General features: G+C 42.4%; 1 protein-coding gene across 2 annotated transcripts in view; it reads right to left on the bottom strand.

The window, feature by feature from the left end:
* Positions 1-27,285, bottom strand: part of LOC5521590 (myoferlin) — a 40,318-nt gene extending 13,033 nt beyond the window's left edge. For both annotated transcript variants that reach the window (XR_007311949.1, XM_048729119.1), the window contains exons 1-40: positions 26,634-27,285; positions 24,247-24,302; positions 23,990-24,081; positions 23,725-23,830; positions 23,473-23,615; positions 23,144-23,204; positions 22,650-22,844; positions 21,560-21,610; positions 21,453-21,483; positions 21,068-21,132; positions 20,685-20,726; positions 20,193-20,243; positions 19,707-19,753; positions 19,150-19,232; positions 18,615-18,664; positions 18,454-18,507; positions 18,295-18,363; positions 17,790-17,833; positions 17,570-17,646; positions 17,401-17,501; positions 17,041-17,154; positions 16,855-16,954; positions 16,364-16,560; positions 15,885-15,988; positions 15,581-15,656; positions 14,865-14,978; positions 14,425-14,577; positions 14,011-14,163; positions 13,643-13,723; positions 13,207-13,286; positions 8,446-8,563; positions 8,073-8,175; positions 3,669-3,796; positions 3,172-3,360; positions 2,637-2,691; positions 2,141-2,218; positions 1,599-1,780; positions 1,183-1,332; positions 748-849; positions 217-381 (exon numbers count right to left, since the gene is read on the bottom strand). Coding sequence is in view for 1 of the 2 variants with exons in the window: in XM_048729119.1 (XP_048585076.1) it covers positions 217-381; positions 748-849; positions 1,183-1,332; positions 1,599-1,780; positions 2,141-2,218; positions 2,637-2,691; positions 3,172-3,360; positions 3,669-3,796; positions 8,073-8,175; positions 8,446-8,563; positions 13,207-13,286; positions 13,643-13,723; positions 14,011-14,163; positions 14,425-14,577; positions 14,865-14,978; positions 15,581-15,656; positions 15,885-15,988; positions 16,364-16,560; positions 16,855-16,954; positions 17,041-17,154; positions 17,401-17,501; positions 17,570-17,646; positions 17,790-17,833; positions 18,295-18,363; positions 18,454-18,507; positions 18,615-18,664; positions 19,150-19,232; positions 19,707-19,753; positions 20,193-20,243; positions 20,685-20,726; positions 21,068-21,132; positions 21,453-21,483; positions 21,560-21,610; positions 22,650-22,844; positions 23,144-23,204; positions 23,473-23,615; positions 23,725-23,830; positions 23,990-24,081; positions 24,247-24,302; positions 26,634-26,727 (3,954 nt within the window). In the remaining variant the exon portion in view is untranslated. The remainder of the gene's footprint in view (positions 1-216; positions 382-747; positions 850-1,182; positions 1,333-1,598; positions 1,781-2,140; positions 2,219-2,636; positions 2,692-3,171; positions 3,361-3,668; positions 3,797-8,072; positions 8,176-8,445; positions 8,564-13,206; positions 13,287-13,642; positions 13,724-14,010; positions 14,164-14,424; positions 14,578-14,864; positions 14,979-15,580; positions 15,657-15,884; positions 15,989-16,363; positions 16,561-16,854; positions 16,955-17,040; positions 17,155-17,400; positions 17,502-17,569; positions 17,647-17,789; positions 17,834-18,294; positions 18,364-18,453; positions 18,508-18,614; positions 18,665-19,149; positions 19,233-19,706; positions 19,754-20,192; positions 20,244-20,684; positions 20,727-21,067; positions 21,133-21,452; positions 21,484-21,559; positions 21,611-22,649; positions 22,845-23,143; positions 23,205-23,472; positions 23,616-23,724; positions 23,831-23,989; positions 24,082-24,246; positions 24,303-26,633) is intronic.
* Positions 27,286-27,392: the final 107 nt, after the last annotated feature.

Genomic DNA, 27,392 nt, shown 5'->3' with positions numbered 1-27,392 from the left:
GAAAAGTTATGCTGATGATTATAACAATGATAATAATAGGTATAAATTGTTGATAATTATTCAGGCATAAAACGATGGAAAGGTGATAATAACACTGTTAATTATCCATGATGATGCCAATGTTCGTCGTGGCATTGCTATTGATATGTGCATTTGAGCACAATTCGGCTGTTAAATTTTGTACCAGCAGCATTGAATCATTGATAGGCGGCTTACCAGTATCATACGGGGCAGTGTCGGTTTGCTAAAGTTAGGAGTTTTTCTAGTGTCCCGGATGACATCTGACGTCACTACGGCACCACCGCACTCGACCTCCACTGACGGTGACGTCACACTGGTGAGTTCAAACTTCGCCATGTTGCGTACACCCCAACACAATACCTGTGAACGTTTAAAAGCGAAAAGACGATCCAGTTTCACCATTGATCATTGGAAATAATTGTTCTTTGGTTCTCAGAAGGATAGTTAATAATCGAGGCTTGTAAAATTGTATCGCTCAATACATGTTTTCATAAATGTTATCAACACGGTACCACGAAGAGAGAAACTTGCAAGCCTGCGGGCAATTCATAATCCGCGTGAGCATGAAAGCATTATTCGGGGTCCTTTACTACGGTAATGTAAATATCTTGGTTTTGTGTATTTCAAATATGTACAATTTCAGAGGACCGCGCCTTTTGGAGGGAAATTTTTCTGCGCTTTGTTAAAAGTATCATTGCGCCTGCCTTCCACGTGGATGAGACCTACCTCTATTGCGGCGCGCTGTGTTTTCGGACGGACTCCGCTCCGGACGCCATAGATTCCATCTCCCCGCTTGATTGGACTGAACGGAAGGTCGGCCCCTTCGTCCTTTGAAGACATTTACACAGCTACACGTTATTATTACACCTTCGCCAAGGGATAATACAAGAGGATAGCTCTACCGAACACCATTTAAATACCCAGTGTCTACTACTGTCCCTCACTTGAATGCTGTATTAGTGAGATTATGTGATTATTCCATAGCGCTAGATGGTGAGACATTTTACAGTGCCATAGCAGACCTCGAAATATTGGAAGGGCACGGCCACGCCCCTACTGGTCAATTCCTTATAATTTTTGAAGTTTTTTTTTTGGGGGGGGGAGGGTGCACGTACCCCCAGTACCCCACCCCTTGCTACGGCCCTGTTTTAAAACACTTACCAGGAACAGCTCACATGCTGCCAGAACCTCTCCCCCAGTCTCTTGACCGCGTTTTATCGCGATCCATTTCAACTCGGGCTCCGGAGTCTGGTAACCATTTAAACGAACAATCGGTACCAGGCTTCCGCGACCAAGGAAGTCATCCTTGCCCTGATAAATGAATTAAATTTATTGATTATTGCAAAGGAGGGCAGCGTAGATTAGGGGGAGGGGGGGAGAGCCGCTAGAAGAAGAGGGGGGATGAGAGGGGGAAAAGGGTGGAGAAAACTAAGGGGACGAGGACTTGGGAGAAAAGTAGAAGGAAACGAATATTGCTGAACTAAGAAACTGGAGAGGGGAAGGAAGAGAAGAGTGTTAGAGAAAATAAAATGGGGGGAGCGGAGAGAGAGGCGAGAGCGCAAGGAATCTGTTCTTACCACGGAATCTTTGTCAAAGAGTTCAATGAAGACATTTGGTGGGTAGCGGGAGATGTTATCCAGGCTCTCGCTGATGTTCACGTGCTCAAAGACAAGCGTCTGGTCCCAGCACGGACACAGGCTTTGGGGGATGATCTCCGTGCTCTGGCTCTGTTTACCAAACGCGACACGCGCGTAACAATCTAGAGATGGCCGGATGTTTGTTTTATCATGATAACGATAAAGCGTGCATTCGACATTAACTACAACATACCAAACGAGTTTAACGAAGTTATGCGTGACGCGGTTAGTGACGTGTTACTGTCTTGATGCGTGACGTGCTATACATATATGTAATGTCTACGAAATGTAATGTAATGTAATGTATACGAAATGTCGAGAAATTCCTTGTTGAGCCAGGCTTGCGCAACACCGTGCGCAAGGCCATATATGATTTGTTATTGTGACTTGATGCGTAACGTGTAATACGTGATGTGTTAGCGTGACGTTATGCGTGACGTGTTGTGCGTGGCGTGGTATGCGTTACGTGTGCGGAGACTCACCGTTCATCCCGCTGTCATCTAGACTGACAAGGTCACGTGCTTGATACAGGTACACCCACAGCTGGAACTTACGAGGACCTGAACAAAGAATCCGCCCCTCAGTAACACGACCAGTATCACTACTCCTACACACATGTTAGTAACACATGTACCTCGTTGTTATGACCATGCAAGCAATCAAACTAAAATCACAAATCAAACTAGATTTTGCTCAGTACCGAAGTGCATCATGGGGTGCTGGCGTAAATGCGCTAAGATGGACCCATCGACATAACGAAATAATATTTTTATTACGTATTTTTTTGCTCTGTTGTGTTTATGTTAACGTCGAAAATAAAACGATCACAGGGAAACACCTTTCCTATAATTGGCCGAAGTGCATACCCACGTCGATTACACGAATGGTACAAGCAAGTTAAACCTATAATGGTCCTTCTCGCCACTAATAGCCCTGTGCATGGCTTGTTTTACAGGTAATACGGTAGATGCCGCTTACTTTTAAAGGAAACAAACATCCTGGGAAGATTCCGGATGCAACCTTTCTCGTCACTCTATCAATAAAAGGTATAAACAACGTTAGAATTTTTGGCGAAGGTAACCATAGTCCTTCAAACGGATTACTGAGGCACGGTTAAGAGAATTTCTAGTCGAGGGAATGCCGCTAACAAAGAAAAGTCCACACATAAGCTCTTTCTTTTGTCAGCGAGCGCTATCTTACAGTACTAAGTAATAGTAAAAAGTGGAGTAAATACCAGATTGTCTTCATTCAGTAATAGTGTTGTGAAAAGTGAAGTAGATACCAGATTGTATTGTGTAAGTTTAAGGTACTAAGGGAAGCAGGGTCCACTTTGAAAAATCTAGCCGCGTCTCTTTAAATATTTTTTTTGGAAATCTCAGCCCGTCCCTATTTATGACATGGCAGTTTTAAGAGAATCTATTTTTTTACCCCTGATCCTCCTGGAATGCCGTTACACTGAGACCAAGGTAACCCTTGGTTTAAAGGGAGAGTACCCCGTAGTCACGTGACGCACCTTTCCATCCATGTCAACTTGGAGGACGGGTGGCAGGTCGACAGTACCCTCCCCTCCCTCCTGAGGAATCATCTTCTTGTGCCATCGCCTTCGTCTCACAAAGTCAGTGTTTCTCTTCTTCGCGTGAAACTTTGCAGAAAATGTCATGGAATACACCCAGCCCTCCTTGGTAAACTCTTCTAGCTCCTCCTAATTTGATATAAAATAATCCATAAGAAAGTGTTACTACCGACGAAACTTGCATTAGGAAAATAAGGGAAATATGCAGGGAAAACCATAAAATTTCATATGAAATTATAAGTTCGAATTTTAAACAATACTCAATGTTTGGGACCTTATCTCCCCCCTACCCCATTGCAATATATTCGCTATAAATGCACAAACAATAGGTGGGTTTGGGCTCCCTAACTAAGCCCTGCTAATACAGTCTTATACTCTCTCGTGCACAAAACACGTGAAAAGATAACGCCACGGCTAGTAGCAGTATCATAGCTCACTCTCTTTGATCCTGCATGGGAGTCCATGAGATTGCGCTGTCGAACCAAGCGTCTCCTGCGCACTAGATGGTACGCTTTCTGGATCGGTCCATACGCACCGTACGACACGTCCACAGAGTACTCCCACCCTAGAAACAGAATGTCAATGTGGGTCTGGGGTTCATTGAGTTGCAAGGGTTTAATGAGTTGCAACCAGGCGCGCATCCAGGATTGGCAGGATTACCTGCGCACCCCCTGTGTACGCGCCGGTCAAGGGTTCAATGAGTCGCAACCAGGCGCGCACCCAGGATTGGCAGGATTACCTGCGCACCCCCTGTGTACGCGCCTGTCAAGGGTTTATTGAGTTTCAAGGGTTCAATGAATTGCAAGGGTTCAATGAGTTGCAGGGGTTCATTGAGTTGCAAGGGTTCAATGAGTTGCATGGGTTCAACGAGTTGTAAGGGTTCGATGAGTTTCAAGGGTTCAATGAGTTGCAAGGGTTCAATAAGTTGCAAGGGTTCAATGAGTTTCAAGGGTTCGATGAGTTTCAAGGGTTCAATGAGTTGCAAGGGTTCAATGAGTTGCAAGGGTTCAATGAGTTGCAAGGGTTCAATGAGTTGCAAGGGTTCGATGAGTTGTAAGGGTTCAATGAGTTGCAAGGGTTCAACGAGTTGCAAGGGTTCATTGAGTTGCACGGGTTTAATGAGTTGCAAGGGTTCAACGAGTTGCAAGGGCTCGATGAGTTGCACGGGTTCAATGAGTTGCAAGGGTTCAATTAATTGCAAGGGTTCAATGAGTTGCAAGGGTTCAATGAGTTGCAAGGGTTCGATGAGTTGAAAGGCTTCAATGAGTTGCAAGGGTTCAACGGGTTACAAGGGTTCGATTAATTGCAAGGGTTCAATAAATTGCAAGGGTTCAATGAGTTGCAAGGGTTCATTGAGTTGCAAGGGTTCGATGAGTTGCAAGGGTTCAATGAGTTGCAAGGGTTCAATGAGTTGCAAGGGTTCAATGAGTTGCAAGGGTTCAATGAGTTGCAAGGGTTCAATGAGTTGCAAGGGTTCAATAAGTTGCAAGGGTTCAATAAGTTTCAAGGGTTCAATGAGTTACAAGGGTTAAATTAGTTGCACGGGTTCAATGAGTTTCAAGGGTTCAATGAGTTTCAAGGGTTCAATGAGTTGCAAGGGTTCGATGGGTTGCAAAGGTTGAATGAGTTGCAAGGTTTCGATGTATTTCAAGGGTTCAATGAGTTGCAAGGGTTCGATGAGTTGCAAGGGTTCAATGAGTTGCACGGGTTCAATGAGTTGCAAGGGTTCGATGAGTTGTAAGGGTTCAATGAGTTGCAAGGGTTCAATGAGTTTCAAGGGTTCAATGAGTTGCAAGGGTTCAATGAGTTGAAAGGCTTCAATGAGTTGCAAGGGTTTAATGAGTTGCAAGGGTCCAATGAGTTACAAGGGTTCAATGAGTTGCAAGGGTTCAATGAGTTACAAGGGTTCGATGAGTTGCAAGAGTTTAATGAGTTGCAAGGGTTCAATGAGTTGCAAGGGTTCAACGAGTTGCAAGGGTACGATGAGTTGCAAGGGTTCAATTAGTTGCAAGGGTTCAATGAGTTGCAGGGGTTCATTGAGTTGCAAGGGTTCAATGAGTTGCATGGGTTCAACGAGTTGTAAGGGTTCGATGAGTTTCAAGGGTTCAATGAGTTGCAAGGGTTCAATAAGTTGCAAGGGTTCAATGAGTTTCAAGGGTTCGATGAGTTTCAAGGGTTCAATGAGTTGCAAGGGTTCAATGAGTTGCAAGGGTTCAATGAGTTGCAAGGGTTCAATGAGTTGCAAGGGTTCGATGAGTTGTAAGGGTTCAATGAGTTGCAAGGGTTCAACGAGTTGCAAGGGTTCATTGAGTTGCACGGGTTTAATGAGTTGCAAGGGTTCAACGAGTTGCAAGGGCTCGATGAGTTGCACGGGTTCAATGAGTTGCAAGGGTTCAATTAATTGCAAGGGTTCAATGAGTTGCAAGGGTTCAATGAGTTGCAAGGGTTCGATGAGTTGAAAGGCTTCAATGAGTTGCAAGGGTTCAACGGGTTACAAGGGTTCGATTAATTGCAAGGGTTCAATAAATTGCAAGGGTTCAATGAGTTGCAAGGGTTCATTGAGTTGCAAGGGTTCGATGAGTTGCAAGGGTTCAATGAGTTGCAAGGGTTCAATGAGTTGCAAGGGTTCAATGAGTTGCAAGGGTTCAATGAGTTGCAAGGGTTCAATAAGTTGCAAGGGTTCAATAAGTTTCAAGGGTTCAATGAGTTACAAGGGTTAAATTAGTTGCACGGGTTCAATGAGTTTCAAGGGTTCAATGAGTTTCAAGGGTTCAATGAGTTGCAAGGGTTCGATGGGTTGCAAAGGTTGAATGAGTTGCAAGGTTTCGATGTATTTCAAGGGTTCAATGAGTTGCAAGGGTTCGATGAGTTGCAAGGGTTCAATGAGTTGCACGGGTTCAATAAGTTGCAAGGGTTCGATGAGTTGTAAGGGTTCAATGAGTTGCAAGGGTTCAATGAGTTTCAAGGGTTCAATGAGTTGCAAGGGTTCAATGAGTTGAAAGGCTTCAATGAGTTGCAAGGGTTTAATGAGTTGCAAGGGTCCAATGAGTTACAAGGGTTCAATGAGTTGCAAGGGTTCAATGAGTTACAAGGGTTCGATGAGTTGCAAGAGTTTAATGAGTTGCAAGGGTTCAATGAGTTGCAAGGGTTCAACGAGTTGCAAGGGTACGATGAGTTGCAAGGGTTCAATTAGTTGCAAGGGTTCAATTAGTTGCAAGGGTTCGATGAGTTGCAAGGGTTCGATGAGTTGCAAGGGTTCAATGAGTTGCAAGGGTTCGATGAGTTGCAAAGGTTCAATGAGTTGCAAGGGTTCAATGAGTTGCAAGGGTTCAATGAGTTGCAAGGGTTCAATTAGTTGCAAGGGTTCGATGAGCTGCAAGGGTTCAATGAGTTGCACGGGTTCAATGAGTTTCAAGGGTTCAATGAGTTGCAAGGGTTCAATGAGTTACAAGGGTTCAATGAGTTACAAGGGTTCAATGAGTTGCAAGGGTTCAATGAGTTACAAGGGTTCGATGAGTTGCAAGGGTTTAATGAGTTGCAAGGGTTCAATGAGTTGCAAGGGTTCAACGAGTTGCAAGGGTATGATGAGTTGCAAGGGTTCAATTAGTTGCAAGGGTTCAATTAGTTGCAAGGGTTCAATTAGTTGCAAGGATTCAATTAGTTGCAAGGGTTCGATGAGTTGCAAGGGTTCAATGAGTTACAAGGGTTCAATGAGTTGCAAGGGTTCGATGAGTTGCACGGGTTCAATGAGTTGCAAGGGTTCAATGAGTTGCAAGGGTTCAATGAGTTGCAAGGGTTCAATTAGTTGCAAGGGTTCCATGAGCTGCAAGGGTTCAATTAATTGCAAGGGTTCAATGAGTTGCAAGGGTTCATTGAGTTGAAAGGGTTCAATGAGTTGCAAGGGTTCAATGAGTTGCAAGGGTTCGATGAGTTGCAAGGGTTCAATGAGTTGCAAGGGATCATTGAGTTGCAAGGGTTCAATTAGTTGCACGGGTTCAATGAGTTGCAGGGGTTCAATGAGTTGCAAGGGATCATTGAGTTGCAAGGGTTCAATTAGTTGCACGGGTTCAATGAGTTTCAGGGGTTCAACGAGTTGCAAGGGTTCAATGAGTTGCAAGGTTTCAATGAGTTGCACGGGTTCAATGAGTTACAAGGGTTCAATGAGTTGCAAGGGTTCAATGAGTTGCAAGGGTTCAATGAGTTGCACGGGTTCAATGAGTTGCAAGGGTTCAATGAGTTGCAATGGTTCATTGAGTTGCACGGGTTCATTGAGTTGCAAGGGTTCAATGAGTTGCAAGGGTTCAATGAGTTGCAAGGGTTCAATGAGTTACAAGGGTTCAATTAGTTGCAAGGGTTCAACGGGTTACAAGGGTTCAATTAATTGCAAGGGTTCAACGGGTTACAAGGGTTCAATTAATTGCAAGGGTTCAATGAGTTGCAAGGGTTCATTGAGTTGAAAGGGTTCAATGAGTTGCAAGGGTTCAATGAGTTGCAAGGGTTCGATGAGTTGCAAGGGTTCGATGAGTTGCAAGGGTTCAATGAGTTACAAGGGTTCAATGAGTTGCAAGGTTTCAATGAGTTGCAAGGGTTCAATGAGTTGCAAGGGTTCAATGAGTTGCAAGGGTTCAATGAGTTGCAAGGGTTCAATGAGTTGCAAGGGTACGATGAGTTGCAAGGTTTCGATGAGTTGCAAGGGTTCATTGAGTTCATTGGTTACATTCATTCAAGGTTCCATTCATTCAAGGTAAGATTTTCTACTCTTCGCACTATCCAGATCTGTATCGGCCATAAAATACCCCACGAATAACCGTTTGTACAAATTTATACACTTTAAGCCTTACCATCATCATCTACGGCTCGGTTCCGGTCCACTTGCCACGTGGATGACCACGCCCACCCCTCAGGGCAAGGCGTCTCTTTAGGGCTACTCGACGCGTCACCGCACTTAAAAGACATGGAATAGCCACTAGCTTAAAGGTGCCGATAAGCTGGATAGTTTTTTTATAGGAGTGTGGCAGCGGAAAAGACGACTATGATAATAATTAATGTGTAAAAAAAGCGATACATGACGTTAAAGATAATATTCATTAATGATTCGAATGCTTTATTCGCTTTTATGGTTATGACACCATAACAACGGTTTTGATATGGTAATGTTACTGCTCCCGATGATGGCGATGACAAGGATGTTGACTAAGCTCGTCACCTACTCACCACGTCTGTCCAGGGCTGAGAAGCTTGCTTCCAGTTTCCACCAGGTAACATCCGAGACTCGTTTTCAAACAGGTCCTCGAGGAAGGAAGTGTGTCCTGCGTCGCGTTCATACGTCAAACTAAACAGACATGGCAAGATGTAAATCAGACCAAACAGACACGGCAGGATGTACATCAGACTAAACAGACATGGCAAGATGTACATCAGACTAAACAGACACGGCAAGATGTACATCAGACTAAACAGACATGGCAAGATGTACATCAGACTAAACAGACACGGCAAGATGTACGTCAGACCAAACAGACACGGCAAGATGTACGTCAGACCAAACAGACACGGCAAGATGTACATCAGACTAAACAGGCACGGCAAGATGTACATCAGACTAAACAGACACGGCAAGATGTACATCAGACTAAACAGACATGGCAAGATGTACATCAGACTAGACAGACACGGCAAGATGTACGTCAGACCAAACAGACACGGCAAGATGTACGTCAGACCAAACAGACACGGCAAGATGTACATCAGACTAAACAGACACGGCAAGATGTACATCAGACTAAACAGACACGGCAAGATGTACGTCAGACCAAACAGACACGGCAAGATGTACGTCAGACCAAACAGACACGGCAAGATGTACATCAGACTAAACAGACACGGCAAGATGTACATCAGACTAAACAGACACTGCAAGATGTACATCAGACTAAACAGACATGGCAAGATGTACATTAGACTAAACAGACACGGCAAGATGTACATCAGACTAAACAGACATGGTAAGATGTACATTAGACTAAACAGACACGGCAAGATGTACATCAGACTGAACAGACACGGCAAGATGTACATCAGACTAAACAGACATGGCAAGATGTACATTAGACTAAACAGACACGGCAAGATGTACGTCAGACCAAACAGACACGGCAAGATGTACATCAGACTAAACAGACACGGCAAGATGTACGTCAGACCAAACAGACACGGCAAGATGTACATCAGACTAAACAGACATGGCAAGATGTACATCAGACTAAACAGACATGAAAAGATGTACGTCAGACCAAACAGACGCGGCAAGATGTACATCAGACTAAACAGACACGGCAAGATGTACGTCAGACCAAACAGACACGGCAAGATGTACATCAGAATAAACAGACACGGCAAGATGTACATCAGACTAAACAGACATGGCAAGATGTACATCAGACTAAACAGACACGGCAAGATGTACGTCAGACCAAACAGACACGGCAAGATGTACATCAGACTAAACAGACATGGCAAGATGTACGTCAGACCAAACAGACACGGCAAGATGTACGTCAGACCAAACAGACACGGCAAGATGTACATCAGACTAAACAGACACGGCAAGATGTACATCAGGCTAAACAGACACGGCAAGATGTACATCAGACTAAACAGACACGGCAAGATGTACATCAGACTAAACAGACATGGCAAGATGTACATCAGACTTAACAGACACGGCAAGATGTACATCAGACTAAACAGACACGGCAAGATGTACATCAGACTAAACAGACATGGCAAGATGTACATCAGACTAGACAGACACGGCAATATGTACGTCAGACCAAACAGACACGGCAATATGTACGTCAGACCAAACTGACACGGCAAGATGTACATCAGACTAAACAGACACGGCAAGATGTACATCAGACTAAACAGACACGGCAAGATGTACATCAGACTAAACAGACACGGCAAGATGTACGTCAGACCAAACAGGCACGGCAAGATGTACGTCAGACCAAACAGACACGGCAAGATGTACATCAGACTAAACAGACACGGCAAGATGTACATCAGACTAAACAGACATGGCAAGATGTACATTAGACTAAACAGACACGGCAAGATGTACATCAGACTAAACAGACACGGCAAGATGTACATCAGACTAAACAGACATGGTAAGATGTACGTCAGACTAGAAAGATATGGCAAGACTAAACAGACACGGCAAGATGTACGTCAGACCAAACAGACACGGCAAGATGTACATCAGACTAAACAGACACGGTAAGATGTACATTAGACTTAACAGACACGGCAAGATGTACATCAGACTAAACAGACATGGCAAGATGTACATCAGACTAGACAGACACGGCAAGATGTACGTCAGACCAAACAGACACGGCAAGATGTACGTCAGACCAAACAGACACGGCAAGATGTACATCAGACTAAACAGACACGGCAAGATGTACATCAGACTAAACAGACATGGCAAGATGTACATTAGACTAAACAGACACGGCAAGATGTACATCAGACTAAACAGACACGGCAAGATGTACGTCAGACCAAACAGACACGGCAAGATGTACATCAGAATAAACAGACACGGCAAGATGTACATCAGACTAAACAGACATGGCAAGATGTACATCAGACTAAACAGACACGGCAAGATGTACGTCAGACCAAACAGACACGGCAAGATGTACATCAGACTAAACAGACATGGCAAGATGTACGTCAGACCAAACAGACACGGCAAGATGTACGTCAGACCAAACAGACACGGCAAGATGTACATCAGACTAAACAGACACGGCAAGATGTACATCAGGCTAAACAGACACGGCAAGATGTACATCAGACTAAACAGACACGGCAAGATGTACATCAGACTAAACAGACATGGCAAGATGTACATCAGGCTAAACAGACACGGCAAGATGTACATCAGACTAAACAGACACGGCAAGATGTACATCAGACTAAACAGACATGGCAAGATGTACATCAGACTAGACAGACACGGCAAGATGTACGTCAGACCAAACAGACACGGCAATATGTACGTCAGACCAAACTGACACGGCAAGATGTACATCAGACTAAACAGACACGGCAAGATGTACATCAGACTAAACAGACACGGCAAGATGTACATCAGACTAAACAGACACGGCAAGATGTACGTCAGACCAAACAGGCACGGCAAGATGTACGTCAGACCAAACAGACACGGCAAGATGTACATCAGACTAAACAGACACGGCAAGATGTACATCAGACTAAACAGACATGGCAAGATGTACATTAGACTAAACAGACACGGCAAGATGTACATCAGACTAAACAGACACGGCAAGATGTACATCAGACTAAACAGACATGGTAAGATGTACGTCAGACTAGAAAGATATGGCAAGACTAAACAGACACGGCAAGATGTACGTCAGACCAAACAGACACGGCAAGATGTACATCAGACTAAACAGACACGGTAAGATGTACATTAGACTTAACAGACACGGCAAGATGTACATCAGACTAAACAGACATGGCAAGATGTACATCAGACTAGACAGACACGGCAAGATGTACGTCAGACCAAACAGACACGGCAAGATGTACGTCAGACCAAACAGACACGGCAAGATGTACATCAGACTAAACAGACACGGCAAGATGTACATCAGACTAAACAGACATGGCAAGATGTACATTAGACTAAACAGACACGGCAAGATGTACATCAGACTAAACAGACACGGCAAGATGTACATCAGACTAAACAGACATGGTAAGATGTACGTCAGACTAGAAAGATATGGCAAGACTAAACAGACACGGCAAGATGTACGTCAGACCAAACAGACACGGCAAGATGTACATCAGACTAAACAGACACGGTAAGATGTACATTAGACTTAACAGACACGGCAAGATGTACATCAGACTAAACAGACATGGCAAGATGTACATCAGACTAGACAGACACGGCAAGATGTACGTCAGACCAAACAGACACGGCAAGATGTACGTCAGACCAAACAGACACGGCAAGATGTGTACATCAGACTTAACAGACATGGCAAGATGTGTACATCAGATACGGCTACTAGACAGACATGGCAAGATGTACATCATACTAAACAGACATGGTAAGATGTACGTCAGACTAGACAGACATGGTAAGATGTACGTCAGACTAGACAGACATGGTAAGATGTACGTCAGACTAGAAAGATATGGCAAGATGTACGTCAGACTAAACAGACACGGCAAGATGTACATCAGACTAAACAGACATGGCAAGATGTACGTCAGACCAAACAGACATGGCAAGATGTACTTCAGACTAAACAGACACGGCAAGATGTACGTCAGACTAAACAGACACGGCAAGATGTACGTCAGACCAAACAGACATGGCAAGATGTACATCAGACTAAACAGACACGGCAAGATGTACATCGGACTAAACAGACATGGCAAGATGTACATCAGACTAAACAGACACGGCAAGATGTACATCAGACTAAACAGACACGGCAAGATGTACATCAGACTAAACAGACATGGCAAGATGTGTACATCAGATACGGCTACTAAACAGACATGGCAAAATGTGTACATCAGAATAGAAAGACATGGCAAGATGTGTACTTCAGACTAAACAGAAATGGCAAGATGTGTACGTCAGGCTAGACAGACATGGCAAGATGTGTATGTCAGACTAGACAGACATGGCAAGATGTGTACGTCAGACTAGACAGACACGGCAAGATGTGTACGTCAGACATGACAGGCAAAGTTGTGTACATTAGACAAGACAGACATGGCAAGATGTGTACATCAGACTAAACAGACACGGCAAAATGTGTACGTCAGACAAGACAGACATGGCAAGATGTGTACGTCAGACTAGACAGACATGGTAAGATGTGTACGTCGGATTAAATAGAAGATCACCTCAATTCTGGGTTTATAAACCAGTCTCCTTCGAACTTCCATCCCGCGGGAGCTTGGAATTTCTCTTTTGGTAATGGAAACTGAAAAACGTCATCAATAAAAAATAATTAATCGCAGCTGGTGCGTGACGAACAAGACAAACATGGAGAACGACGACATAGATGCTATACATCAGGGCCGGGTTCCTCGAAAGAAAGTTAACGCTAACTCAGGGATGAAGGTCCTTTTTATTCAATCCAATGTCAAGATAGCCGTATTTATCCCTGGGTTAGCGCTAAACTGCTTTCTAAAAACCGGTCCCAGGGCATTTTTATTAACCAAATGGATTATTGAATTGTGAAAGTGAAATACAGTTGGGTGGTAACATTTCATTCAGCACCTAACACTGTAAATTTGGGCGTGTCGCCATGGGCGACTGTAGGACATGGTCACTTACGTCTCCGCTTGGATTCGAGAAGTCCGGGCGAGGTAACAACTTTTTTGTCCAAAAACTCGCCACGTTCATTTCGTTCTCGTACTAAAATAAAAACAACACGTCAATGCATTACAAAATATGGCAAGCTCTGTTGAAAAGATTGAGGAAGTATTTAAGGGACGAGCTCGTGCTTCCTATATTACATTGCTTTGCCACATATCAATCGATTAGCTGTCGTTTTTTAATCAAAAAGAGACTAAGGCGGGCGCGCCGGGGACCTTAAATATTTTAAAATTTAGACAAAACCTCTTTTTAAGATGTTGGCCATAACATAAGTAAATTCTGATAGTTTAAATTATCGGCCGCACAGCCACGATGTGTTGACTTACAGTTTCTGCAAATACACAGAACGCCCCGTCCTCGACTGCTTGGCGATCGGTCCAGTCTCCTTGGAATTCCTCACGGCCAAACCACAGCTCAAGCCTCACTACCGCGGGGACTTCTGGGTGGGACTTGAAGTCAAGTGACTTCTTATCTGGGTACTGGAGAAGCAAAAGTATTAGTAGATAAAGGATGAGTGAAGTACATGAAAAATAAAGCCTCCTGAGCCGCGTGACAGCACTAGAAATTCGTGTAGCCCCGACTCAACAAAGCAATTTTAAAATTGAAAATCACGAATTTAACACTGTATATATGCCACTTTCTCTTTCGCAGATGAAGATTTGAGTCATATTATAGCGGATAACCTATGAGAGGGTGTCTACCTGGAAATGAAATGTCTGATATCCTGAATTTTGGTTCACCTTCATAATCAGCTCCACCGTCTTCTTGCAGGACTTCCCGCGCGCGTCGGGACTGACCGAATACAACACCTCATTCACGGGAATCCTGTGGTATGCCACACGATTACTACCGCTGAGCATCCAGATTATGATATCGGGGACGCAGTTCTGGGGCTGAAATGTAAATAAAATAGAGTAAACATTTTAAGCAAATATTTTTATTTGAAATTATCGCGCGCTCTTATTTTCATAAAAAATGTGGCTGTTATGTTACATTTTAAATTTCTTCTAAGCATGCATTGTGCTATTTTAGGTATGTATGAGCCATATGGTGAGGAAAAGGTTAAATTATAAAAAGCCAGGCTTTTAAAGAAAAATATATATTAATATAACATATATATTAATATATATATTGTTTACCATTGTGACAACATTGTGCAAACGTTTTCATATTTATTCACCTCTACTGTAAGGTCTTTCAACACTTGCAATAGCTCCTCTACTTGAAAGAGGGTCTTCTCCAAGTCCCACGGGCTCTGTGTAGACAACGCGCGGGCCTCTTCTGTCACGTAGGCCTGTGTTATATCATAAACAAGCGTCAGCTCAAGAAAGAAAATGTTTTATAAATATTAAGTAATGGGATGATTGGGACTGAGACCTCAGGGCAGACATGACGGAAAAACCTGAAAAACGCGCAATTCCAGATAGAGAGAGAAGACACAATTTCTTACAATGGCTTTAGGTTTCTTGTATCACGGACTGATTTTCAAAACACAAATAACGTGAGGCCGTGAGTGCACAAGATTTTGGCTTTTTAAGATTTTTCCTTGATCATCATTGCCCTGTGTATCAGTTCAGCTGAAGCTCAAATTTCAATGACACTTTAAAAAAAGTCGCATCGATTAAAAAAAAAGTCGCACTTGATATTTTGTTTGCTATGAGTTACTAAGTAATTCTCCGCCTTATTCGATGTGAAATGGGCTTATTTGAAGCGTCACGTCATGTTTTTCCGTCATGTCCTCTGGGCAAGGAATTGTGGGATCGCTTGGCCGAACAAAACAACAAAGGCCAGGCTGTCTGCCTGTCTGTCTGTTTCGTTAACCAAACATTCACACAATTTCTCACAGGGTCCCAACCCAGTTTCCTATCGTAGTTCACGCATTGCATGTACGTGTACCAGTTCTGCGATACGCTGCTGTCGTAGTTTAGCGTCCAGTTTGTTCGATCGTCCCTTTAGGTTTGGAAGAGGTTTGCTGAAAAAAAAGAAGAATATCAGCCTGCTAACAGGGTATTTAGGCGCAGCAATTCTGATTACATTAATACCCAAAATCTACAAAATAAGCTATAATATTATGACTTTCGCAAAATAGAACAATTCGCGGAATCTCCACCAGTATAAGAAAACAAGGATAGCGCCCTTATTATTCATTTTTGTTGTTTTTCATTGGTCGTTTTCATTAGCAAAGAGTCGCGTGACCCACCTGCAGTCTTTTATTAGCTGATCCAACAGGCCAAGCAGAACTGTGGCCGCGTCTCCTGCAAGGGACTGGGCTTGGATGCTGCGAACGTCTCTAATGCCATTTTCCTAGAAATCCCAGACAACAACAAATGTCGATTTTCCAGCTATACCACAAGAAAGTACCTAGTATTATCTAACTAGAGTATCTATCTTTGGATAACAGCCAATAATTACAAACAAGCAAATAAACAAGACCCACAAATAGTAAATAAAACAAAACAACAACAACAAAAAAGAAAAAAACAAGGAGAAATACTTATCACTCTGTCACTAATCTATCAGACAAGAAGCCCTGTCTTTTCCAACCGATTCCTAAACAATAGGCGTTCGCCTTCCTTTTACCAATCGCTTTGCTATGCTACGGATCCAATTCGCATCCCTTTTACCAATCGCTATCGAAAAAATGTTTAAATGACTTATATTATTCCGCCTCAGTCTTACCAATCGCTCTGCAACGCCGCAGATCACGTTGAGAGGCTCGAGTCGAAAGGTTATGTCCTCCCAGTAGCTTTCCACGCACACGCATGGCTTGTCCTCGCCCCACGGCAGATAGTAATAGTAACTCCCATCATACACCGCGTTACATGGCGGCGTGTTGGACGGCGCCACTGATTCGTCCATTGCGTTGCCATAGTTACCTATGAAAACACCGAAAACAGTTTAGGGAAAATAAGATGCCTTGTTTAAAGTAGTGTAACTAAAGACCTTTTTTTTTTTTAGAAAATCACAATAATACATGTCGATTTCAGCTCTGAAACTTTGTAATTGCAATGAAATCTGTACTTAAGTAAAACTTTATTATCTGGAGCTCTAAAAAGGCTACACAATCACACCAGCTAAAAGGCTGGTAACGAGTTCAGGGTCTCCTCTCTGCCCCCTAGCTAATTACCACCTCTGCACCATTGAATAAAAATGTTAGTTTCGAAACTGACCGATGCTGACTTCAAACTCGACCGGACCATCCACCTCGGCAACCATGGACGCCTCGTAGAAACACGCAAATAGCTTGTACTTGGTGCGGCTAAGAAATGGCTGCAGGATGAAAGAATGAAAGAGTAGGATCAGATAGCATCTGTTAGTACTCTCTGCGAAAGACATTGCGACTTATCGCTACTGACCTGCAGTCTTATGACGTCATTAGGATCAATGTCCTCGATCTCGTCATCGATTTCTTCAGTTACACTCGTCTCTAGTTCCACCATCAGTCGTCCACGGTACGCCACCCCCTCCCCCTGAGGAATGAGATAATTCAGGTGAACGACCTTAGCAAAACTCCTTTCTGTCGTCAAGACGCGCATTGCATCACGGGAAGGGAAAACTCCCATAATTCATTAAGTGAAGTTTTGCCTCGTATAGTGCGTTGCGCAGATAAGCCTGAATCTAGCCAGTCCCGAGACAAAAAATGTAAAGACTTTACGCATGTGTCGTGTCAAACCGAGCGCTGGCCCACGCCCTAGCAATTAACTTTAAAAGTTTACCTTTCCGTAATTGAGTTGATCAAATTCATCTGGAAGCTCGGAGAACTCGCGAGGAGATCCATAGAAATTTACAAAGCAAGGACCAAACTGCGGCAAGAAACCTGAAATACGAGGAGGGATATTTAGCCTTGGGGGTCGTAGAGGTAAGAATTGAATTGTTTAAGCTTGCCTTGCTCGCCGCGGCCAGATATATCACTCAGCAAGAGAACAGCAGTCCCTATACAATCATCATCTGTTAAACGGTCCCTGTATTACACCAGCAACAAAAGCAACAGTTGACAACCGATAACAGTTATCTTTAACTCTTCTAATGAAAAGGTAATAAATCACTTAAAAACATCTATTTATTGAAACTATAGAAACACCAAAGGGCGTAAATGTAGTCGTACCAGTCAAACAGCTGTATTTTCAGATGATCGCACATGGAGGGGAACTGTGGAAGAAGTTGGAAAAGAATAATTACTTACAAAATTTAAGGTGCTTGTTAGTAGCCTAGAACCGCCTGAGGGAGGAGCTAGCAGGCGCGCACAAAGGGGAGGGGCGCAGGGTGCGCGCGCACCCCCCTGGCCTCCAAAAAGTAGGTCATTTCTTATTAAGGAATCTTCAAATACTGTGATTTTTCCATATGATTCCTATGACTGAAACCTCTCCCCCCACCCCACCCACCCACGGCCAATCCTGGGTACGCGCCTGGCTAGGGCTGAGATACTTGAACAAGACTACTAAGGGGAAAGGGGATAGGATTTGGGGGTAAAGGGCTGGGCGTACTACACCTGAGCAGGTATCCGAAGTGACTGGGTAAACGGAGGGGGGAGGGGGACGCTCGGGCTAAAATACTTGAACAAGACTAAGAAGGGGATAGGATTAGGGGATAAAGGGCTGGGCGCACCACACCTGCGCAGGTATCCGGAGTGTCTGGTTAAACGCTGGGCAATCTGTCTTGTACTTGATGGCCGTCTGAATCTATTAAGATTCCAGTATGTTAGGTAGTAACAAGTAAAGAAAAGGCTATCTGGCATTTATATAATTCACTTGAATTCAGAAACAACTTACCTTTTTTCCTGAAAAGCTTACGACTGCATAGGGGTCGACAAACTTGTCACCAGTCTATAAAAGGAAGAAGTGGTAAGTGTTAAGACAAAACAGGGAATTCAACTATGGCAGGTAGAGCCTTGTAAACTTCAGGCGCATACGCACGCGAACAGATTGTTTACCTTATGAAACCCAAAAAACTTCTTGATTCCCTGACCCGCGGAGGAATCCACTGAAAATAGAAATCAAAGTTTAAGTTGTTTTCAAACGCGTACCTAGGAGGAGTGGAGGGGGGATAGGGGCTGTCATACATCATTTGGCAGCCACTTTTGACGGCTAAGGGGGGGGGGGGGGGGGTGAGGTGCACGTCCTGCGCATGTGCGGTCCATTGTGAGATTTATTTTTCTTCTTCGCGGATTGTAAAAATGTTGCAGGGTTTAATGTAAATAACGTTATAACATTGGAGGTGGGTTGAGGGGGGGGGGGGGGGGGGGTCCCCAGTCGGTCAGATAACGGTCTACTACCCGTGCAGTCCAGAATCAATTCGACTAATGTGACCAATCTAAGCTGCGACCGATCTAGCATTCGGCCTACTAGAGAAATCCTTAAGATATAGCCATACTATAGTGGGTATGTGTGAAATAAATAAACTTTAAAAGAACACCGACTATACACATATCGGCACCACTCGGGATTGTGACGGAACCGATGGCTTACTTTGCGGCAGATCCTCTGCTAAATACACCTTGAGTGTCAAAACCACCGGCTGAAGTGTAACGCCGGAAGGCCGCAACAGATTGCTGTACAAATGAGCAACATGTATTAGAATTCTCTTGCGACCATTGCATTGAGGCCGCTTTTGTATCAAGTGGCAAACTAACTTACTTTAATGTATGTGGCGATTTTATGCTCGATGTTGCGTAATAAGATCGTGTCGATGTATGTGATAACCGTAACCGTGCCATAACAGTGTCATAACCATAACATATAACCGTGCAGTAGTTTTGACTTTGACATAACCGTGTCATAACCGTGTAATAACCATAAATTAATTGTGTTATAAACATTTAATAACGGGTCTTAATCGTGTCACACCTTGTCATAACAGTGTAATAACCCTGCAATAACTGTGTCATAACCGATTGATAACAGTCATGTAACTGTTAGTTTGGTGTAATAACCATGACGTAACCGTGTTGTTTATACGTAATAACCGTGTCATCACCGTGTCATAGCCGTGTCTCATTCTGTTTCATCAAAAAGCGTGTACTTACGATTCGATGTCATCACTAGTGTCTTTTTCTGCTAACTTCTTGATATTCTATAAAAGCATGACATTTGAAATGGGTAACAGTTCAGGGGTATAGAATGATAAGGTAACAATTGAATTCAGGGGCGGCGGAAGGGGAGGGGCAGGGGGCGTGCCCCCCCACTTTTCTTAGCGGATGTTTCTTTATATATGTACGTTTTTTTTTTAAACCGAAGGGTTTTCAAGCTGTACATATGCTACCGACAACAAATTTGCTGAACAGTTTAAAATCCCGTGCATAAAAACCTAGGTTATTCCCCGCGCTCTTATAAATAGCGCTTAAGGATTGGTAACTACCACCCAACGTTCCCCCCTGAAACCACCAACCACCCCTCCCACTGAAACCACTACCCACCCCTCCCCCAACTTTTGCTCCCCCATCCCCTCCGCCCCACGTATGGGAACATTCAACCGCCCCTGGAATAATACAAAAAAAATGAGGTTCTCTTACAGGTGGGGGATCCTTTGGCCCAAGGACGCTCACTGTTGCCTTCAAGTAGCCCTACACAGCAAATAACATATCTCTATTGATATAATGAATTCCATACTAAAAACGTTTCTTTTTACACTTGATAATGCACCTAGAAATGGTTTGAAATAGGGAGATATAGGGGTGGAATGGCTCTGGTCATGGTTGTATCGGTAGGGGGTGCCTTTCCATTGCTTCTTTTAATTTTGCTTGAAAGGGCAGCTGGCGCCTTTCTCCTTTGCTACGTATAGCCCTGTTTTCCCGCATTCAAGCTAACGGTTAGCGGTACACTTTTCTCCTATAACCAGAGTCAGGCGCGTACACAGGGGGGTGCGCAGGAATCTTCAAATCATATATTTTTCCATATGATAACTATGTTTGCACACCCCCCCCACCCCCACCACCACCTCAGCCAATCCTGGGTACGTTGAAATTACATCTACAGGCTTCGTAACCAAAGATGGATTGTCTTACTGCAGGGTCTCCTGTCGGTGTCCTTGGCCCGTCTTCACCCTCCTGAAAAACCGTTTGGAACAATTGTTGAGATATGGAGGAGACTGCATCAAGATGGATGACCATGACACATTAACCGCTAACTATTAAGATGCTAATGGATGTCTATGACATAACCACAGCTTATGGATGACCCTGTGCTATACATTATTCTCTTCTGCGTCCATTTGCCACGAGTTATCCAGGCAAGTAAATGAAACGCTTTTTAAGACTACGATCGTAAATGGCTATTTTTGGTTTTGTAAATAGACCGTAAAATAATGTATATTTGTATTAACTGGCAATATATGGCATTTTATTTATCGACATATGTGAGTTAATATCGCGCCGTCCGTAAAACTCACGTGATCATCGTGGGCATGCTTGTCATCAACAGATAGCAGCATCCACTTGCGGATGATAGAATGATCTGTGACATAAGAATTAACCCCACCAATACCAAAAGTACCGATCTTTCTTATAACCTCCTGAAGGCAAGGGTCTCTGGAGTCTATGGAATTCGGTGCCGGGTGGGCGCGGGAGGCTACGCTCTTTACGATGTTTGGGTATAGGACAATGATAGTTCTGTTAAGGTCTGGTTATGATATAGGATCTGGTTTATATTCTAGGCAGGGGTGGTCGCGGAGATGGGGGCTAGGGAGGTCACGCATTGCACATGTATCGGTATAACAATGATACTTGTAATAAGGTCTGGTTGTTTATTCTATTGCACAGCGCATGTCTATTTACCTTGGCGTTCGTAGATATCTCCGATTTCCATCTACGGGGATGAAAAACATGTAAGTCATCTAAGTCAAGTAAAAACAAGAAAGCCTACACGATCGTATAAGGGTTACCTCAAAGAACCCCAGAAGGGCATCTCGACGAAACTTGCGCACGTCATAAACCTAGACAATTGCAATTTTGCATCAGAATTACTAGCACGATAACAACTGAAGTAACATAGGCTAATCGTAATTGTGCAACCCAGGAAAGATGGTGATGGCGTTAGTAGTGATGGAGTGTGATGGTGCTGTAATGCCTGGTGCGCACTGGTGACAAAACGACAAAGGCGCGCACACTCTTATGTTCAAGTGTGAATGGTTCGATATAAAGACATAAGCCCAACATAACGACATGGGCATACAGGCCCATAGCCAGGGGGGTGCAGGGGGTGCGGACGCACCCCCCCCCCCCCCCCCCCACACACACACACACAAAACGGCCAAAGGTCCACTTTCGGTTCCCAATAGATGTGCTATTTGTAGACAAAACTATAAAGCAAAAACTAGATCACTCTGGAACTCATGCCCTCCCCTCCCCCGGAAAATTTAGGTCCACTTTCTCGGATTTCGCACCCCCTCAAGAAAAATCCTGGGTACAGGCCTGGCATAAGGAGAAATAACATTATGTTGATTTAGTTATGTCGGGCTTAACATACGAACATAAGGGTGCCACTAGTCACTAGTGTGCACCAGGCATAACTAATCAGTTTGGTAAGCATTCAGGTGGTGATCAATGGTGGCACTATACTGCTCATAGTGGTGCTTTGGGAGAGTAGTTAATGGTGATGATGGTGATGATGATGATGATGATGATGATGATGATGATGATGATGATGATGATGATGATGATGATGATGATGACGCAGGTGGTTATGGTGATAGTGTAAGTCGTAATGATAATGATGATGACAAAGATGATTGACCTTAATACCGATGCTAGAGGTAGTGGTGTGATGATAATTGTGTGTGGATGATGAAAATGATGATGACGACAACGACACACTCGTGCTAGCTACGGCCCTGTTAGTGTTAACAATGCTTGTGGGGGTAGTAAAAATATTTATACAATGATGACAAGGATAATAGTTATTTCTGATGAAGTCAGTATTGTTATGACTTCGGACAATTAAACAATTATATATACTTTTATAGTAATAAATACCTCGAAGCAGACGCAGTCATTGAACAGATCAGCAGGTGCTCCTCTTAGCTTGAAAGTGAACGTCTGGTTGAATGTTGGTCTGTGCGTGGATTTCTTTGCTTGGGTCTGTTGGGCTTGTTTGGAGACACAAACCCGCACTGCAGGATGAATATTGCCCCCTGGAAGCTGACGAGCTTCAAACACACGTACTCGTATCTACACGGATTGACATTAGTATTACATTCAGTGAGGTATGGATAAATATTAGCCGATGGGGCTGACAAGCTTCAAACTTAATACCTCATATCTACATGGAAGTAAATCAACGTCAGATTGAAATGGTGTTTTTACGCATCGAAAAACTAGTTTCGCAAGCATTTTAGGAGCGTTAGCCCTTCGTCGGAGCAAAAAGCATCTACACGGATTGCTGTACGTATCACCTTCTTTGTGACATTGATCAAATCTTGTTTATAATGCGCATGTGAAGCAGTCATCGAAGAGAATATTTGTTTTACCTGGAAATCTTGAACTTTGTCGGAAAGTTCTTTGTTCTTCTTCTTCTTTTGCCGCTTTTTTCTTGGGGATATATAAATAGTGAGTTTTCATCCTTTCATAATTTGTACTGCATTATGAGTCAACTCTTTAACAGTCAACTTTTATCTTTTTATTCTTGTAATGCGAAATGTCAAAACATAAAATTGAAAAAGCGAGATATGGATAGGATCTGTGCTATAACGTGGTCATTGAGTAATAATGAAAAGATCTAGACGTGCAGAAACACATGGAAATCAGTCATCCTCTCCGTTGTCCACACCATAGAATAGTGGCGTGCTTGTATCCCCACCTTGGCTTTCCTTCAGCACCAGGTGAAGCACCTGAAGTTCTCTCCTCATCCTCGTCGCCATTTTCAAACTCCTCCTCCTCGATGACGTCACTTCCGGTTGGATCAGGCGGCGATTCATATCTCAAGGAGAGTTGGATTTTGCTCTGAGAAAATTTTCTCGTGCATTGGTAAATTCATACTTGATAGGATATCTGATATAATTTTGTCATTAGCAAGCAAAGGAAAGATTTAACAAAATGCCAGTAAACCTACCGAAATAGGTCGCTTGGAGACATCCAACAACTCCAGGTCCTTGTCCAGATTCTTTAATTTCCCTTTTGTTAGGCCACCAAGGGGAATAGTGACAGAACCTAGCAGTCTTAATGATTAAATAAATGATAATTCAAAAACTGATAGAAGAGTGACCCTCCATGACATCTTACACGGCGCGACTTGAAGTCGTATACTACAAGTCGTAGGCCAAAATTGCACCGTGTAAATGGGCCTTATCAAAAACAAACACTTGCATCAAACGTACCGATGAAATAGCACTTTCTCCCAATCCTTGACTTGCACCGTCACCTCATCTTTTGCCGACAAAGATCGCCCGTTTAGGTTAAACGTCAGCTCCTATAGGAAGAATAATATCATCAAAGATTGTTATACGCCCGTTATTCACTCTTTAGGAATCGATATCAGCTTCTTAAAAAATGCGCCAAGCATCAAAGGGCTCTACAAGTGTAGTATGCATGTGGCTCTAATGGATTATTGCTTCATTATCAAGTTAATACTCGCCTTATTCCAAGAGGGATTCAATTCATCTTTAACAACGTCTGTTTTCTCTTCGAGACCTAATAGATGAAGCCCCATAAACCAAGTATCAGTGAACAAATCGCAATCAGTTCAATACATGGTTTTTTGTTATTGTTTTGCGTATCCATATATTTATTGTTTATATATCTATCCATCTATTCACTTTTCATTTATACATTCATTCATTTATTTCGTGTGCAATTTACATCGATTTTAATTTTGAAGGCAAAACGTTTACAAGTAGTTTATAAACCAATATACATAAAATTGTCTTCTCTGTTATAATGGTGACAATTTTGGTCATCATAGGAAAAAGATGTTATTTAGATATGTAACGTTGTGTATTTTTGTATTCTTGAAAATTATAAGATGCAAGAAACCCCTTTGAAACGACATGACGGAAAAACATGACTTAACGCTTCAAATAAGCTCATTTCAGATCTAATAAGGCGGAAAATTTCTCTAAGTACTTAGTGAGTAATAGCAAACGAAATATCAAATGTGACTTTTTTTAAATTGATGCGACTTTTTGTAAAGTGTCATTGAAATTTGAGTATTTTCGTCCCTGAGGTCATACAAAGCGCAAGGATGATCAAGGAAAAAATATATTAAGAAGCAAAAATCTGGGTATGTGTATTTCGGACTCACGTTATTTGTGTTTCAAAAATCAGTCCGGAATACAAGGAACCGATGGCCATTGTAAGAAATTGTGTCTTCTTTTTCTATCTCGAATTGCGAATTTTCCAGGTTTTTCCGTCATGTCCCTTGAAACCGCTTTTTGCACAAAAGTTACGATAAAAATAATAATAAATATGTTTTCTTTTTTCGCAATTTTAAAATGACATTCTCTGTAAAAACGGGCGTTTCCTAAGTAACTCTAGGAATGGCTATTTTCATCGCTTTGGATTAAAATATTTTATATGTTGTAGAAACACATGTGTGTTATGTTTTTCTTAATGTCATTTCTAGTACTTTCAAAATCAAGATAACCGGGATAGTAACTGAATTTCTAGATGCAAAAGCAAACAAAAACTTATCATTTGATAACAAAAGCCGAAAAATCAATTTTCCTAATTATATTTGCTTATTATATATCATAAAACGTTAGATTCCTTATGTTTTATAATTTATCGATGTATCTTTTTATTGCAAGCTCTCAGTAGTTTGTAACTTTGAATGCAGGAAAAACAAGTCATATTATTTATTGACGCCATTTTAGTACAAACGTATTAGTCCTTACAGGAAAATGGTTACACCTCGTATAATTCGACATTCCCAGCCAATAAGAGAAGATACTATAGCCACAGTTAATATGCCTGATTACCAAGTGCTTGTTAAAAGCCCGAGTTATGTTGTAATGCTTTATTAATATATAAGAAATAAAAAAAATAAGAACCGCCTCGCCTCAACTGAATTTTGATGCTCTTATAAAGAAGTACATTGCTTGATTGATAATCGTTTCTAGTTGATGGTGACTTTACTCCAAAGTGTTTAGCAGGTCCTTTTCCTTACAAAAATTTAATTGAATGTTTCTAAGTTTGTGAGGAAAAGGACCTGCTAACACTTGGGAGTAAAGTCACCATCAACTATAAACGATTATCAATCAATAAATGTACTTCTTTATAAGAGGATCTAAATTCAGTTGAGGCGAGGCGGTTCTTATTTTTTTAGCTTTTTAAGGCTTAAAATGTTCTAAGAATGTTCTTTATGTGTATGTAAATCTGTGATATTCATTGAATAATTAGAAGAGAATTACACAAATGATCAATAGCAATAATGTTGAAGGTTTTTTTTACGAACACAATTTGACTATGCATTTTAGAACGCATCACACAAACAAAACATATTTTGCTGCTATCTTAGCCCTGCACGTTCTTTACCATTTTTAAGAATATGGTGGAATCTCGGGCTGGACACGTTCTTATAAAATGGTTCTTATTAAACAGTTTAGGATATTGATTTTCTAGAAAAAAAGACAGCACTAATATATGATTGAGAACAGCAGATGTACGTAACGGCGTCGGCGGTTCAGTAAACATGCAGCAGTATGAAAAAAAATGTGATGTTATCCTTAAAGACAACACAGGCTTTTATGCTCCTTAAAGCAAAACAATTATTATTACAATTCAAATAGCGCCAAAAATGATCTAGTTTCGTGTAGTTTTAAAAGGAGCAATTTGCTTGCAGAGGATAAAATACTATTACACGTTAAATGAGAAATCAATAAGAATGAAACAGAAAAAAAATGTTTTCTTTTTTTTTTAAGTAAACTTCTCACCTCTTTCGAGATTCCATTACAAAAAGGGTCCAGACAAGTGTGGTTGAGTTCAAAGAAATGGTCATTATCTATATCTGGGCTGATATCTTACCTTGGAAGCAGACGACAGCATAAGGGTCACTCTTACCGCCCAACCTATCCACATCCGGTAAGTTGGTCGCGCTCTTTACGAACACCTTCAGCATCGTCGCGTCCACGGCCCTAAACAAGCTTGGATCACAGAATTTAGATCTCACAAAAATAAAGCTTTTCTAGGATGATCTTTAAACTTAATTGCGATTTCAAAACTTGGAGTGGTCCTTCGGGGGAGTCGTTTTTTCACGCTTTTGATTGGCTCCTTCAAGTTCAATAATAAATGTGGATGGTTCGCAAACATCAATAACACAAAGGGCAGAAACTGACTAGAGTTTCTTAGCAACAGTTCTAAGAGGGATATGAATAAATACAGGGACTGTTAAATGAAGCGAAGCATAGTGTAGGACATAATGTTCCTTAAAGAAAGAAAGCATAACACTTTTTGGTGGAATTGCCCCGGGTTCTTTTATGGCCTAGTAGCGACTGCCCAGAATTCAATATTGCACGTCTGGTAAAGAGAGCGTATTTCCAATAATACCTCACGTTGACCAATCAATTTACTTGCTGTGTGCAGTCGAAGGGTTTCTGGCGCGACAATAAAGACACGGAAATCATTGATTGGTTAAAATGAAAACCTCCTTTCAGACTGTTTTTATTCTTCTTAGAACCATTCCAGTAGGAAAACAATATGGGTGGACGTGGATTCTGGTAAAAGTGTAATGGTCAATTTTTATGAAGGAAACCGCGAATTCGCGGTGGTAGAAAAACTGCGGAA

Source organism: Nematostella vectensis, chromosome 6 (assembly GCF_932526225.1).
Source record: "Nematostella vectensis chromosome 6, jaNemVect1.1, whole genome shotgun sequence".
Lineage (NCBI taxonomy): Eukaryota > Metazoa > Cnidaria > Anthozoa > Actiniaria > Edwardsiidae > Nematostella > Nematostella vectensis.
The sequence above is the reverse complement of the archived record's forward strand: the minus strand, read 5'-3'. Positions and strand labels throughout refer to the sequence as shown.